Source organism: Trichoderma harzianum (genome assembly GCF_003025095.1).
Source record: "Trichoderma harzianum CBS 226.95 unplaced genomic scaffold M431scaffold_6, whole genome shotgun sequence".
NCBI classification, from domain to species: domain Eukaryota; kingdom Fungi; phylum Ascomycota; class Sordariomycetes; order Hypocreales; family Hypocreaceae; genus Trichoderma; species Trichoderma harzianum.
The window spans coordinates 370,191-384,471 of NW_020209254.1; the positions used below are offsets into that span (position 1 = coordinate 370,191).

At 33.5% G+C, this 14,281-nt stretch overlaps 2 protein-coding genes across 2 annotated transcripts; both read left to right on the forward strand.

Moving 5' to 3' along the window:
• Positions 1-9,501: 9,501 nt before the first annotated feature.
• M431DRAFT_86211 (hypothetical protein) lies at positions 9,502-9,663 on the forward strand (the record flags this gene model as incomplete). The annotated part of the gene is made up of 1 exon (XM_024923650.1): positions 9,502-9,663. A coding segment is annotated over one exon (162 nt), but the record flags the coding sequence as incomplete, so codon positions are not given.
• Positions 9,664-12,880: 3,217 nt separating this feature from the next.
• Positions 12,881-13,954, forward strand: M431DRAFT_62794 (hypothetical protein; the record flags this gene model as incomplete). Its single annotated transcript, XM_024921619.1, has 1 exon — positions 12,881-13,954. A coding segment is annotated over one exon (1,074 nt), but the record flags the coding sequence as incomplete, so codon positions are not given.
• Positions 13,955-14,281: the final 327 nt, after the last annotated feature.

Here is a 14,281-nt window from a genome sequence, read left to right on the forward strand (position 1 = left end):
CTAGCGTAATATACCTCCTAGCTTTTTTTAGCAGTAGTAGAATAAGTCTGCTTATACTTAAATACTATTTTTAAAAACTTCGTTACCTTCTATATTAACCCTAAGGGAAGGTCTAAAAACCCTAAGAAATTAAGTAGTAAAGAAAAAGCTGCCTAACTAATTAAGATAATATTAGCTAATATATTTTATAATAAAAAGGATAAATTAAATATTACTAGAACCCCTACTACAGCAGAAGCTCCTACGTTTACTAAAAAAACAGTGTGACGAACCGGGTCCTATAGGCACTATAGGTTAGCTGTTTCTAAGGGATAAACCTTAGAGTGGTTCTATGGTTTATGTTGGCGGAGCGATTAGGTTAGTAAACGGGTAATCTTATTACCAGCTAGTAATATAAATAAGAGTAGATATCTAAGTTCTAATTTGATTATATTATAAACGCTGTGATAATAACTGGCTATCTAAGTAATTTAATGAGTGATATAAAGTAAACTTATATATTTAGTTGTGTATTCTGGAGTTAAGTGGAATTGCTTATGATCTTAATTGATTTATTCCTGCGTTAATTAGAATTAACGCTGATTTTCGTCGACTGCTTCCTGATTGGCTACGCGGCCCGACGTTAATCCAGGAGTGCCTACCCTGTAGGCCCCTTGTTGTAACTATAAGAGCCGGGTCGTGATATAATTCTCCCCCTCCTGTTAGTCTTATCCCTAAGACCAGGTGATCTAGCATATAAGTATCCACACCTCCCACTTATAGGTATTCTTCTTATTTCTATTACCTACTTATCGCTAAAATAACTTTCTGCGTTTAAAAATCTGCTGACTTGGCTAATATAAAAGGAAAGAAGAAGAAACTTAATAAAAGTGTGGTACTTACTGCTTTTATATTATTGCGATCTGTTGAGATAAAACCCTGCTTTTATTACGAAAAGAAGGGATCCTAGTGTTTGGCTTCCGAGGTTAACTTAAGTTGCTGCTTAAAGTATGTTAAGGATTATAAATCTTATTGTAAGGCATTTCTTATACCTTAATAATTATTATATATTTTCCGTCGGTGTAACTAGCTTGATAGTAAGGTTGAAGCCGTTGAAGAGGAAATTGCGAATTTTATGGCTAAAGTTGTTTATCTTCGGAAATAACGTAAGGAATGGTCTAAAAAGGCGGTGCGTGCGGTATCTCGGGGTATTAATAATTTGGCGGAGCTGGAGTAGTTGGAAAAGAAGGAGCGTAAGGCGGAGGCTGCTCTTTAGGCTGTATTATTATTACCTAATCCGACTGATCCCGTGATTGCGGGTTCTGCGATTAACGCTGTTAATTAGAACGCTTTTGACCCTTCTTTACTAGACTTAAACTTTGATGGAAGTTGTTTATAAGGTCTTTTGAGTATTTAAGGTCCTTAATAGTTTGCCATGATTTTTCCGTTTCGTTATAGCTTTTCTATTTTACTAGGTATTTAGTTTATTGGGTATCTTTATTAAATCTTATTATTTTAAGTTTTTTAACTTCGTATTTAAGTTCTTCGCCTTAAATAATAATTTCGTCCTGTATAACTTCACCTGTTTCTTTATCTACTAGTGCTTTTTTTAGTAGTGAAATGTGAAAATTCAGATATATAGTTCTTCTTCGTTTTCCTAGGGCGAGTAGAAGATCTATTTTATAATTAACAGGTTCAATTTTCTTCGTAACTTTGTAAGGTCTAAGTTTTTTAAAATTGAGTTTGTTGCTTGGCCTGTTTGTTTTGATGTTTGGCTGTTTATTATTTTGTAAGTGTTAAAGTAGGTAGACTATGTCTCTTTTTTTAAAGGTTAGTCCTTTAATTTTTCTAGTGTCTGCGAATTTAGCTATTCTTTCTTTAACGAATTTAAGTTATATTTGTAATTCTTAGTGCAGTTCCTTAAGTTTGTTAGCTATAATGATAGCTTTGCTGGTATTTTCTCTTTTGATAGGTGGTTGGTGTAGATCTGGTTTGAACCCGTAGTTTGCGTAAAACGGTAAGTAGTTCGTAGATTCTACCGGTGTACTATTATAGGATACTTAGGCAGTTAGTAAGTATTCTACCTAATTGTCTTAGTTAAAGTTAACGTAGTACCGTAAGTATATTTTAATAATTTAGTTAATTTATTCTGTTTGTCTATCCGTCTGGGGGTGGTAAGCTGTACTGGCTTTATGTTTTAGTCTGATTCTTGCTATAAGTAATTACTAAAATTTTAATATAAATGTTGATCCTCTGTCTGAGATAATCTCGTTTAGCAGTCTATGGTTTATATAGATGTATTGGAAAAATATATAAGCTAAGTCTTCTGCAGAGCTTTATTCTTTTGTTAGGATAAAGTAGGCTATTTTCGAGAGTTGGTCGACTACTACGAAGATGCTGTCCTAAGTACTGCTGGTTATAGGTTCTTTTGAAGGTGGAAGCTTTATAATGTGGTTGAACGTTATTGATTCCTAATTTCTAACTGGAACTAGTAGGGGTTGTAGTTTTCTATAAGGAAGATGGTGTAATGCCTTGGCTTGTCTGTATGTTATGTATTCTAATATAACCTTCTGTACCTATTTCTTAATACCTTTGAATTTGAAGTATTGTATGATCTGCTGTATGGTTTTTCGGATTTTACGGTGTCTGTTGAGCTTGTGTGCGTAAACTGATTTTACTACTTTGCTTTGTAAGTCTTCTGGTACCTAGATGAGTCTATTTAGTGTTGGGTATCCTATGTCTATAGAAATACCTTCTGGGTATTGTTTGTTTTCCTAGTTCTTAACGTATTCCTTTATGTCGTTAATAATTAGATCATCTATTTTGATTTAGTATATGGTGTTAATTAATTAAATCACTAGGTCGCTATACTGATTCTTTTCCAGTATTTATGCTTTTACTTCCGGGATTTCTTAGAAGTAGTTTAGACGTCTGCTAAGTGCATTAGCGCATCCGTTATCTGAATTACTGCAGTATCTGATTAAGAGTTTAAACTCGGAGAGTTGCTTATAATATTTGACTTATCTGCGAGATAGTTCTTGCGTTGTTATAAAGTAGGTGATGTTCCGGTGATCCGTGAGGATTGTTATTGGAAATTAATTTCTTTTACAGTAGTGTCTTTAATACTGCTTGCTGAGCGCTTAGTATATAGCTATGAACTCTTTATTGTAGATAGGGTATCTAAGTTCTAGTTTATTTAGTTTCTCTGAGAAGTAGGTAATAGGCCTGAGCTTCTTCTTAGGTGTGTTGTCCGGTTGGCTGAGTACTCCTTTGATTATATAATCTGAGGCGTTGGTTTTAATTGTGATAGGTTTGTTTAGGTTAAACATTATAAGTACTGGTGCATTTGTGAGAGCTTGTTTAAGGTGTTTAAAAGCGGCTAGAGCGTTTTATGTTAATTTAAATTTAACGTTTTTCTTTATTAAGTTTGTAAGTAGTATAGCAATTTTCAAGAAGTCTTTAATAAAGCGTTAATAATAGTTAGTAAGTCCTAAGAAGCTTTATACTTGCTTAACGTTTTTGGGCGGCTTCTAGTTGTTGATTGCCTTGAGTTTTTTAGGGTTTATTTGGATTTTGCCTGGGGTAATAATATATTTTAAAAATGTAACCTTCTGCGTGTAGAAGTTATATTTCTTAGGTTCTACTAGGAGTTTATTATCTTAGAGTGTTTGTAGTACCTTTTTAACGTGTTTTTTATGTTCTTCTAAGTTTTTAGAGTAGATGAGGATATTGTTAAGGTATACAATGATAAAATGATCTACGTAGTTTTGTAATACGTAGTTGATTATTTTCTGGAATATTGCAGGGGCGTTGGTTAATCTGAACTATATAATATTGCATTTATATAATCTGTATCTGGTCTGAAGGCGGTTTTTTATTTATTGCCTTTCTTTATGTAAATGAGGTTATAGGCTCCTTTAAGGTCTAATAAAGTAAAGACCTTGGCTCCTGTAAGCTGATCTCTGATTTCTGAAATCAGTGGTAACGGCGTAATATCTTTCTTGGTTATTGCGTTTAATTATTGGTAATCTATAATAAGTTAAAGTTTACTGTTTTTCTTAGGCACGAATATAACTAGGGCTCCTGCTGAGGATTTGGAAGGTTAGATGTAACCTTTCTTTAGCTGGTCTTTTATCTATTTATTAAGTGTTCTAAGTTCGGTAGCGCTAAGGTTATAGATCTTATTGAACGTTAGGACTTTGTTATTTATAAGCTTAATCTTATGATCCTATTGGCTGTGTTCTGGTAGTCTAGTGTTAAGTTCTTCGTTAAAGACTGGTATATGCTGGAGGTCTATTGGTATATTCTTTAGATGTTCTAGTATCTGTTGGTCTTAGTAGTATAATTCCTTGACCTTTTGTATAATTGAGTTTAGAAATCTAAGCTGTTTCTTTTTAGGTTTCTTAATATATTTAATTATTCTTAGGAGTTTCTTTGGCTCCTTAAATCGTACTTGTTTTGTGACTTTTTTCTTTTCTATATGTTTTTATATTTCTTTATTTAATGCAGGGGTTACTGATCCTATTGTCGGGGATATTATAGTATCCTGTTGATCCTCCTGATTTAGTTATAGTTTTACTATAATGTTAGTTAGTTAGGTGCAACGTTGCTATATTGCGTAGCCTTCCTCCTAATTAATATCGGGGTTATATAACTTAAGTTAATTATATTCTAAGAGTACGTTATATCCTGTAATATTTATAATGTTAAAGCTGAACGTATCCTTAATTTTACTAAACTGGATTTTGAGGTGATTGGTCTTGCGGTTAATAGTTCCGTTGTTGTAAGTGAATTATTATTTCTTAATGCTTATAAGGGTATATGGTTTCTCCTTCTTATAATGGGTTAACTATAGGCGATTAACTAGTTGAGGCGTAATATAGCTTATCGTAGCTCTGGAGTTTATATAGACTGTAATTAGATATCCTTTTAAGGTGCCTGGTACTTAGAATTTTCGTAGTTTCTTTCCTTCTGTAAGGGTGTTTAGGTTGTGGTAGGTTGTATTATCGGCGCTATTGTAATAATTATTGCCATAAGGGTTAATATTAATATCGTTTAGGTCTAAGGTAATCTATCCTGGTTCTTTATTTTAAATATTATAGCGTTTGCATTAGGTATATCCGGGCTTAGGTATGTATCTGGTGGTGAGCTTGTAGTATTTCCGAAGGTTATTCTAGTTAATTCCTCGTAGTTTATTGTCGTTACTGTGCTTTATAAGGTTAAATCCTTGTTATTCTAGGTTGTAGGTAATATATGCAAGGGCTCGGCGTTAGTACTGGTGTTTTTTACAATAGTCTTTGTTACAGAGTGTAAATTCCTTTTATCTATATTTAGCAGCTTCGTAATCCTTATACTATTTATTAAGCTTAGTTATAATATATTATTTACATAGTAGTAGCTTATAGTTAATAATGTTGGCTTTATTATATTAGTTGGTGAGTAGGATGTTGTCGACGTAGTATAGGATTGATTCTAGTGTCTTGGCTATTGGGTATTCGTCTGCGTTAGTCTTGATATATTGTTGAAACTGATTTCTGGGTAATTGGATCCGGTCGTAGGCGGTACTTAGATTAATCTGTTTAATCTGTCCCTATTGTTTAAGGAGCTTCTGGTGGTCCTTAAGTTCCTTCTGTTATATAATTTTGTTATAGCGTTTATTTTCTTTAATAATACCTTGTATTCCGTATTGGTTTTTGTATTATTCCTAGTCCGCTGTAGTTATTTTACAGGGGTGGTAAATGCTTTTAGGTTCCACTGACCTACATTAGTTATATATACGTTTTTTAAAGTCGTTAATTTCCTCCTAAGTTATTCCTTCGTAAGGGTTATATTACGTTAGAGGCGCTGTGTTTAGAAAATCCTTATTATACTAGCGTATAGCTTCGTTTTATTTTTATTTTTGGAGTACCTCTTCCTTATCCTTAAGTTTGTTGTTCTATTTTTACTTGTTGAGGCTTTGTTGAATAAGTTATTTAATGTAGCTGAGGTTCTCCTAGGTGACTTTTTTAAGCGTGTTTAAGGTTTGTATACGCCCTTTGGGGTACTATCCTGATCCTTATTTATTACTGTAATAGGTCTGATAGTTATTATTATAGTATGCTGAGAAGTATAGGATATTATGGTCTTCCGAGGGTCGTATAGTATTAATGGCTTGGTTTTCCTTGGGTTCTGGGATAGGCGTAAATTTTTTATTTCCTATCTTTTTAGCAGGCTTTTAATAATACTTTTTTATATATCCTTTTTTTCCGTAGTTATAGTATTTAACGTTCTTACGTTAAGCCTTAATGGTGCTAAGGTCTATTGGGCCTGGTTGTCTATTGTTATATATGGTAAGATCCCTTTTTTTTCCCTGGTTAGCGTTATTTCTAAAGTAAAGGTGTTTTAGGATTATCTTCTGGGGGTTTCCTTCTTGCTTGCGTTTTTGTTGCCGTTGGAATTGTCGTTTATTAATGTAAGTGGCTTTTTCTGCGAGTGCATCGAGAGTGTTAGGTTTTTTATCTCTGGAGAGTTTATCTTTAACGTCTGAATTAAGTCTTTAGTAGTAGAGTATATGCTGTACTTTATCGTTTAGGTTGGTCCTGGCGGCTAGACGTATAAAAGCGGTAGTGTACTTTGCGCAGGGTCCTTTCTGTTTAATTTAAAGGAGTGTATCCTCTGCTTCTTTAGACTTATTAACTTTTCTATATAGTTTTTTAAGCTGTTTTTTAAACGTAGCGTAACTATTGAATAGGTTAAGTATATATTATTTCTTAGGAGTTTTGGTTTACTTATAGTCTCTAAGGTGTGGTTTAAACCAGTCTTTGGCGGTTTTAGTTAAATAGCTTTCTGCGGTTTAAATTTTTATAACGTTATTGGCTATAGTGGTTGGGAAGTAGCTGAAGTAGTTTTGTATGTTGGTGAAGAACTTCTGGATCTGCTTGGGGTCTCCTTTAAACTTGTCTAGTAGTGCTGGTTTAATAATTTCTCCGGGTTCCCGTTGTTGTACTACAGGGGCTGGGTTAACCACGGGGTTCACCACTGGTTACACCACTGGTGGTTGTCCTTGCAGTGTTTAAAGTTGTCCCGTGAGTCTTTGTATAGTAGCAGCTTGTTGTTGCATAAGGTTTTCTAAGTTTGCGAGTCTCGCTAGGGCGGTGTTTTTTTATTATACTGCAGTAGGGTCTTCGTAAGTTTTATTAGGGTTAACGTCCTGTATTTAGTTAATTATTATGTTTTATTGCCCGTAGGTCCAAGGTGACCGTCTGAATAAGAGTTGTTATTGTGTGACGAACTGGGTCCTATAGGTACTATAGGTTAGCTGTTTCTAAGGGATAAACCTTAGAGTAGTTCTATGGTTTATATTAGCGGAGCAATTAGGTTGGTAAACGGGTAATCTTATCACCAGCTAGTAATATAAATAAGAGTAGATGTCTAAGTTCTAATCTGATTGTATTGTAAACGCTGTAATAACAACTGGCTATCTAAGTAATCTAATGAGTAATATAAAGTGAACTTATATATTTAGTCGTGTGTTCTAGAGTCGAGTGGAATCGCTTATGATTTTGATTGATTTATTCCTGCGTTGATTGGAATCGACGCCGATTTTCGTCGACCGCTTCCTGATTAGCTACGCGGCCTGACGTTAATCCGGGAGTGCCTACCCTGTAGGCCCCTTGTCGCAACTATAAGAGCCGGGTCGTGATAAACAGGCTAAAAGGACCCTAGGGTTATATAAGCATAGATTATATTATAAAAAAATACTTATAATAAAAACCTTTAGAAGGGAATTAATAACCTAAAGTATTCCTCTATAGGTAGTAGAAGGCCGGCCTCTGCTACTAATAGAAATAATATAAATAAAACTAATAAATCTAAGGAAAGCCTTAATAATTATATCTTTATCTAAGTCCCCCTAGACTACGTATAAAAAAAGTTATTAGCTATTAGGGCTAAATAAGAATTAATTAAGATCTTAAAGCTTATAAATAAGGATATTACTTACTTTTAAAAGGTTTAATTAAGCTTTACCCTTAGAGGTAAGAATTAAAATATTAAAAATAAAATTATTATACTTTAGCCAGTAGTAAAAAATAATAGTCTAAAAATTAAAGAAGTATATTTATAAAAGGTTTTTTTTATATACAGTGTATTAAAGACGTATACTAATATAAGCAGAACCTACCCTATAGATACGCTAATCCCAGAGGAGGTATACGCCAGGGCAGGGGCTAAGAGCCTATTTATCTTCTACTGTAAAGCTAACTTTAGAAAATCCTTTAATATATATAGCTACTTTATCTTTTTTAATAAAGACGTTAAACCTGGCTTTAAACTCTTTAGCAGCTTCCTCCTAGTAGAAATCTAAGTCTAGCCCCCTTAGGTTACCTAATGCCTATAGTACTTTAAATTCTATAACCTACGGAATTATACTAGAACTAAAAGGTATTATAAATATAGTAAATTATTTTTTAAATATAATAATATTATAGCTAATTACTTATCCCCGCCTTAGTATATTAACTATAACGGCCCTTATATAGTAGACTCCCTAAAGTACCCCGCTAGACCAATCGTTAAAAATAAGGAAAAAGTATAAATAACTAAAGCCTAACTTTAGGTAATCTAGGAATTAGGCCAGTAGGAATATAATAAAACTAATCTACCTAAACCTAAACCTACCCCCGCCCCAGCCCTTAATATTAAGAAAACGTTTAACCTAAAGACCTAAATAGGCCCCTGTATAAGGCTATTAATCTTTAGCTTAGCTTTACCCTTCCCCCCTTAGGCTCTAGCTAAAAAGGTTATTATTAAAGTTAACTTAAATAAAGAAGATCCCTATAAAGGAACCTCCCCCGCTAAGTTAGTAGTTTATATAACTAGCCTAAATAATAAAGAAGAAGAAGCTAAAGGTAATAAAAATATACTTAACGCCCCCCTTAAAATTAATAAACCTTTTAACGTAAGCTTATAAATAATAGACCCCGTTACAGCTGCTAAAAAAACACTAACCTTAAAATCTTCTAAACTAATATTAAAAAAAGTAATTTATACTAAAACATTACCTTATTACTAGTATAAGAAGGTAGCTATAATATTATACTAATCCAGGAACCCTATGCCTAATAGAATAAAGTATTAAATAAAAAGTAAATTAAAAATTACCTTAAATATTAAATATATAACCCCTTAAATAATTAAAAAGACACTAAACCCTTAGTTCTTATATTTATTAGAATTTCTTTAAACCTCCTTAGTAAATAACTTTCTCCCCTAGGCCTAAAGGATAAATATATATACTAAATAAAAGTATATAATTATATTATTATTAACGTCTACTAAAGGGCTTTAGTAGACTTAGCTATAAAGACCTTTACTAAATAAGGCCCTCCCCCCCTTTACTTAATTATTACAGGCGACTTTAATACCTTATATTAACTTTAGGAACTAGGCAGGGGCGTGGACCTAGTAGGTAATAAAATTATAAAATAGGCGGAAAAGTATAATCTCCTCCTAGCTTTAATAAATACACCTACTTAATACTTAGGAAAATACATTAACCTAGTCTTTATAAACTACCCTACGTTAACTAAGGTTAAATACTCCTTTAATACAAGGTTAAACTACTATATAGTAATTATAAACCTACCTAAGCCCCTTAGGATAACCCTAGGGACAGGGAAAAAATATATTCTAATAAAATACTAGGAAGACTTTAGCTAACTTATATACTCCTTTGCCTAAACCCTCCCTATGGTTAATTTAACTACACTATTAGAAACTAACTTAGATAAATATACCAAGGCCCTATAGAACCTCTTTAAATAAGTTATAAAGGCAGCCGGTAAAACTAGGTACTAGAATAGCTATAATATACTATAGTAGTTAAAGAAATATAAAGCAGCCTATAGGGCTTATAAAGAAGCGGCAGACGGCTCCCCTGCTTATAAAAAAGCCTATAAAACCCTTAAAGACTTTATATACTATAGTAAGTAAGCTTACTAAAATAAGATTATAGCAGAAGCTAGTATTATTAAGAATATTTAGTTAGTAGCTAAGTAGTATAAGGTAATAGACTGCTTTTAACTACCCCCTTTAATAAATAGGGATAAAAGTATCTTAGACTTTATAAAAAAAGTAACTTTTCTTAAAAATAAACTTCTTAAGTAAAAGATAATAGAGGAGGATATCTTAAACTTATAAAAAGAGGACTTTCCTATTAATAAAAACATTTACTAAAATTAAATAATATTAAAGCCAGAGGCTAAAAAAACTATAATAAGGTTAGGAAATACTACGCCTAGCGTAGATAGTATATTAGTTGCCCTTTTATAGCTTACCTAGCCTACTATTAGTAAGTATATAACTAACCTTTTCTACAGATACTTAATAATAAAATACTACCTACTTTTTTTTTAAAGCGTAAAAATTATTATTATCCCTAAACCTAGGAAGCTAGAGAAAGTATATACTATATATAAAGGCTATAAACCTATCTCCCTACTTTTCTATATAAGTAAAGGCCTTAAGAGACTCCTAGCTAGAAGAGTCTCCCTTTTAGTAATAGAATATAAAATACTATTAAAATAATATTTCAGAGCTCTTCTAAAAAGGTTTATAATAAACCTAGTCGCCTACTTACTATATAATGCTAAAGTTACCCTAGCCTAGGGTTTTATTATCTCCTTTTTTATACTTAATATTTCCAGCGTATTTAATATTATTATATATAACTGCCTAGTATATAGACTTAGGGAATAAAGGTAGCCCCCCTTTTTTATAAAATAGGTTAATTCCTTTATAAATAACCGCAAGGCTCTTATTTAAAATGGCTACAGGACTACCCTCCTAAAAATAGAGCTAGAATATAAAGCCCTATAGGGGTCCTTTATTTCCCCTATTGTCTTTATACTTTATTTTTCCCCTAGCCTAAAGCTTAATAACCTTAATACTTACTTTAAGTACGTAAATAATATTAATATTATAGCAGTAGGGGCTAATACTAAAGAAACTACCTAAAAGCTCCAGTAGAAATTAAAAAACACCCTAAACTAAGGTAATAAAAATACAATCTTCTTTAACCTAAATAAAGCTAAACTTATATACTTTTATAAAACCAGAACCTAAGTATATAATAAAAGAGTAGACTTTAAAGGAAAAATTATAGTCCCCCAGGACTTAGTCTAGTAGTTAAGGATATACTTAAACTTATAGCTTTTCTTTAAAAAACACCTTAGGATTATAAAAGGAAAAGCCCTTAAAGCAGTTAATTTCCTAAGATCTTTAAATAAAATATAAAAAAAATCCCCACCAGATGTAATAGCTATAGCAGCTAAGGCCTACGTTACCCCTATAGCCCTATATAAGACAGAGGCTTTTTAGCCTAGTAAAAGTAAATAAAGTATAATAAACCTAAATAGATAAGTAGGAACAGGCTTAATAAAACTAACTGCAATCCTAGAACCTTTATTTAAAGCAGCAGCCAGAGCAGTCGTCCCTATATAAAAGATAACCAACCTCTTTATTATATATAAAAAATTAGGAGTCCCCCCAGCGTTAATATAAGTAGTATAAACCAGACTTTATATAGCAGCTTACTTTATAGGTTTAAATAGGAACTACTTAATTAGCAGATATATTAATAAAAAACTCCCCCCTAGGGTTCCCCCTACTTAACTGTAATGTACTGTAGCCTTAGTAGGGAAAATAGTTTAACCTTCCTTATTTACTAAAAATAACAGAGTAGTCTAAGTAAGCCTAGACCTTAAAGGCCTACTAAAGTTAAAGGCAGTAGAGAAATACCTAAAACTACTTAACAGCCTCCCTAGGTCTACCCTCCTTACTTACTTAAACAGGTTATAGGATAAATAAGGTAATATTAGCTAAAAAGCCGTTATATACTATAACTTTAAAAAAACTATAGTATACAGCCCCCTTACTAACGCAGAGGTCTATAACGCTGAAGCAGTAGATACCTTTAAAGTTATAAAGCTAGCTAAAACATATACCTTTATAAACCCGGATATCTAAGAGATTCTACTTTTCCTAAATAACTTAGCAGTAGTAGATAAAATACTAGGGCTAACTCCTGCTTTATCCTAAAGAGCTTATATAAAGCTATGCTAAATTACCTAAAGACTACTTTTATAAGTAATTATAAAAGCAGCCTAAGTCCTAGGCTATAAAGATATATTAGAAAATAAAAAAGCCGACTGACTAGTAAAAAAAAATTTAAAACTCCCTTACTACTTAAGAAACTACTTTACTATTACCTTTATTAAAAGGTAGGTAAAAAAGAAATATAGGGAAATATAAAACGCTAACTAAAATAATAACTACCTAAAGTTATATAAGACTAGTAAATAAAGCCTTTATAAAGCCCCCTTTATACCCCTAGAGCTATATTTTCTATACCTAATCTTATATAGGCTACTAGTTAAAAAATTAAAATATAAGGACTTTATAGAATACTATAAGAGATTTAGATATAATACTAGGCCTACCTGTAAATACAGGGAGCTAAGGATACAAAGGCACTTCGTAAAGTACTATATAGTAGCCCCTTTCCTCCCTAACGTACCGGAAAAGGAAGCGCACTTTAGAACCACCTATATCTAATACCTCCTTAATAACAAAAGGTACAAGGATTTCCAGAAACTAGTAAAGGAGATAAGCTTATACAGCCCCCCCCCTACAGAAACAGATACATAAAATAAATTAATACTTCCCTATTTCCTTTATCACTTTTAAAACGTAGCGAACGCCCGATCTAAACTCGGCGGCTCCTACCGTCCTAGTACCCAGATAAGGACTTATGTAACTAGCTTACTTAGTGGACGTTAATAATAAAACAAACAAACAAACAAACAAACAAGACTCACGGCGATTCATCCGGCAGAACAGTTCATTGATTGCAGATTATCCACTCCAAATATATACGTCAGCACTTGTATTCAGCCCATTGAATAGCTTAATACGGAAAGCATTCAAAGAAGAAGAACCTCAATGGTTAAAGGTCAAACCTATAGTGGAGCATGACTGGAGGCCTCATTTACAGACCCTTAACGGTCATGGAGTTATGATCAGCTCAGTTGCCTTCTCATCAGATGGCCGCTATCTTGCCTCAGGGTCAAGGGATGATACTATTAAAATACTAGATATGATGAGCAAAAAGCAACAAACTTTCAAAGGCCATAGCCAATTAGTTAGATCGGTTGCCTTCTCAGCAGATAGTCGTTACCTTGCCTCAGGGTCATATGACAAAACTATTAAGATCTGGGATATTACAACAGGCAAGGAGCAGCAAACCCTTATAGGTCATGGGAGCGAAATTACGTCGGTTGCATTTTCAGCAGATGGCCGCTACCTTGCTTCAGGGTCTAGTGATAAGACGATAAAAATATGGGATCCAACGGTGAAAGGACGACAAGCCCTTAATAGCCATAACGACATAGTTTTATCAGTTGCTTTCTCAGCAGATGGACGTTATATTGCATCAGGATCAGAAGATAAAAATATAAAGATCTGGGATCCCACAGGTAAAGAACGACATACCCTCAGAGGGCATACTGATGCGGTTTATTCAGTTGCATTCTCTGCAGATGGCCATTACCTCGCTTCAGGATCGTGGGATAAGACTATAACGATCTGGGATTTAACAAGAGGTAAAAAGCAACAAACCCTGATGGATAATCATTACAGTATAGGTACAGTTACATCAGTTGCTTTCTCGGCAGATGGGCATTACCTAGCTTCGGGGGCTTCAGATGATGCTATAAAAATATGGAATTTAAAGAAAAGAAGAATTCAACAATACCTCATAGGCCATCAAACAACAATTGAATCGGTTGCTTTCTCAGCAGATGGACATTACCTTGCTTCAGGGTCAAACGATGAAATTATAAAGATTTGGGATATAACAACGGGCAAAGAGCGACAGACAATCAAGGTCAACGCTACAATACAGACTATATCCTTTGATGATACCGCCTCGTATCTGCATACCAATATCGGTCTTATAAAATTAGGTGTACAAAATCGAACGGGAGCTCATCCGATGATAGACCAATCTTTGGCTCCAGTTTCGAATGCCGTTCAACATCAGGATCAACACCAGCTGATTGCTAATAACTCTCAAGAGACAAACCATTTTGGTTACGGCCTAAGTACCGATAAATGTTGGATTACATGGAAAGAGCATAATATTTTGTGGCTTCCGCTCGAATATCGGCCTTTTGCGGAGGCAGTATGGCCCAGTGCGCCATCGCTACAACGGTCGTCAACTGACGTGACTATGGCTCTGGGTAGTGATTCTGGAAGAGTGGTT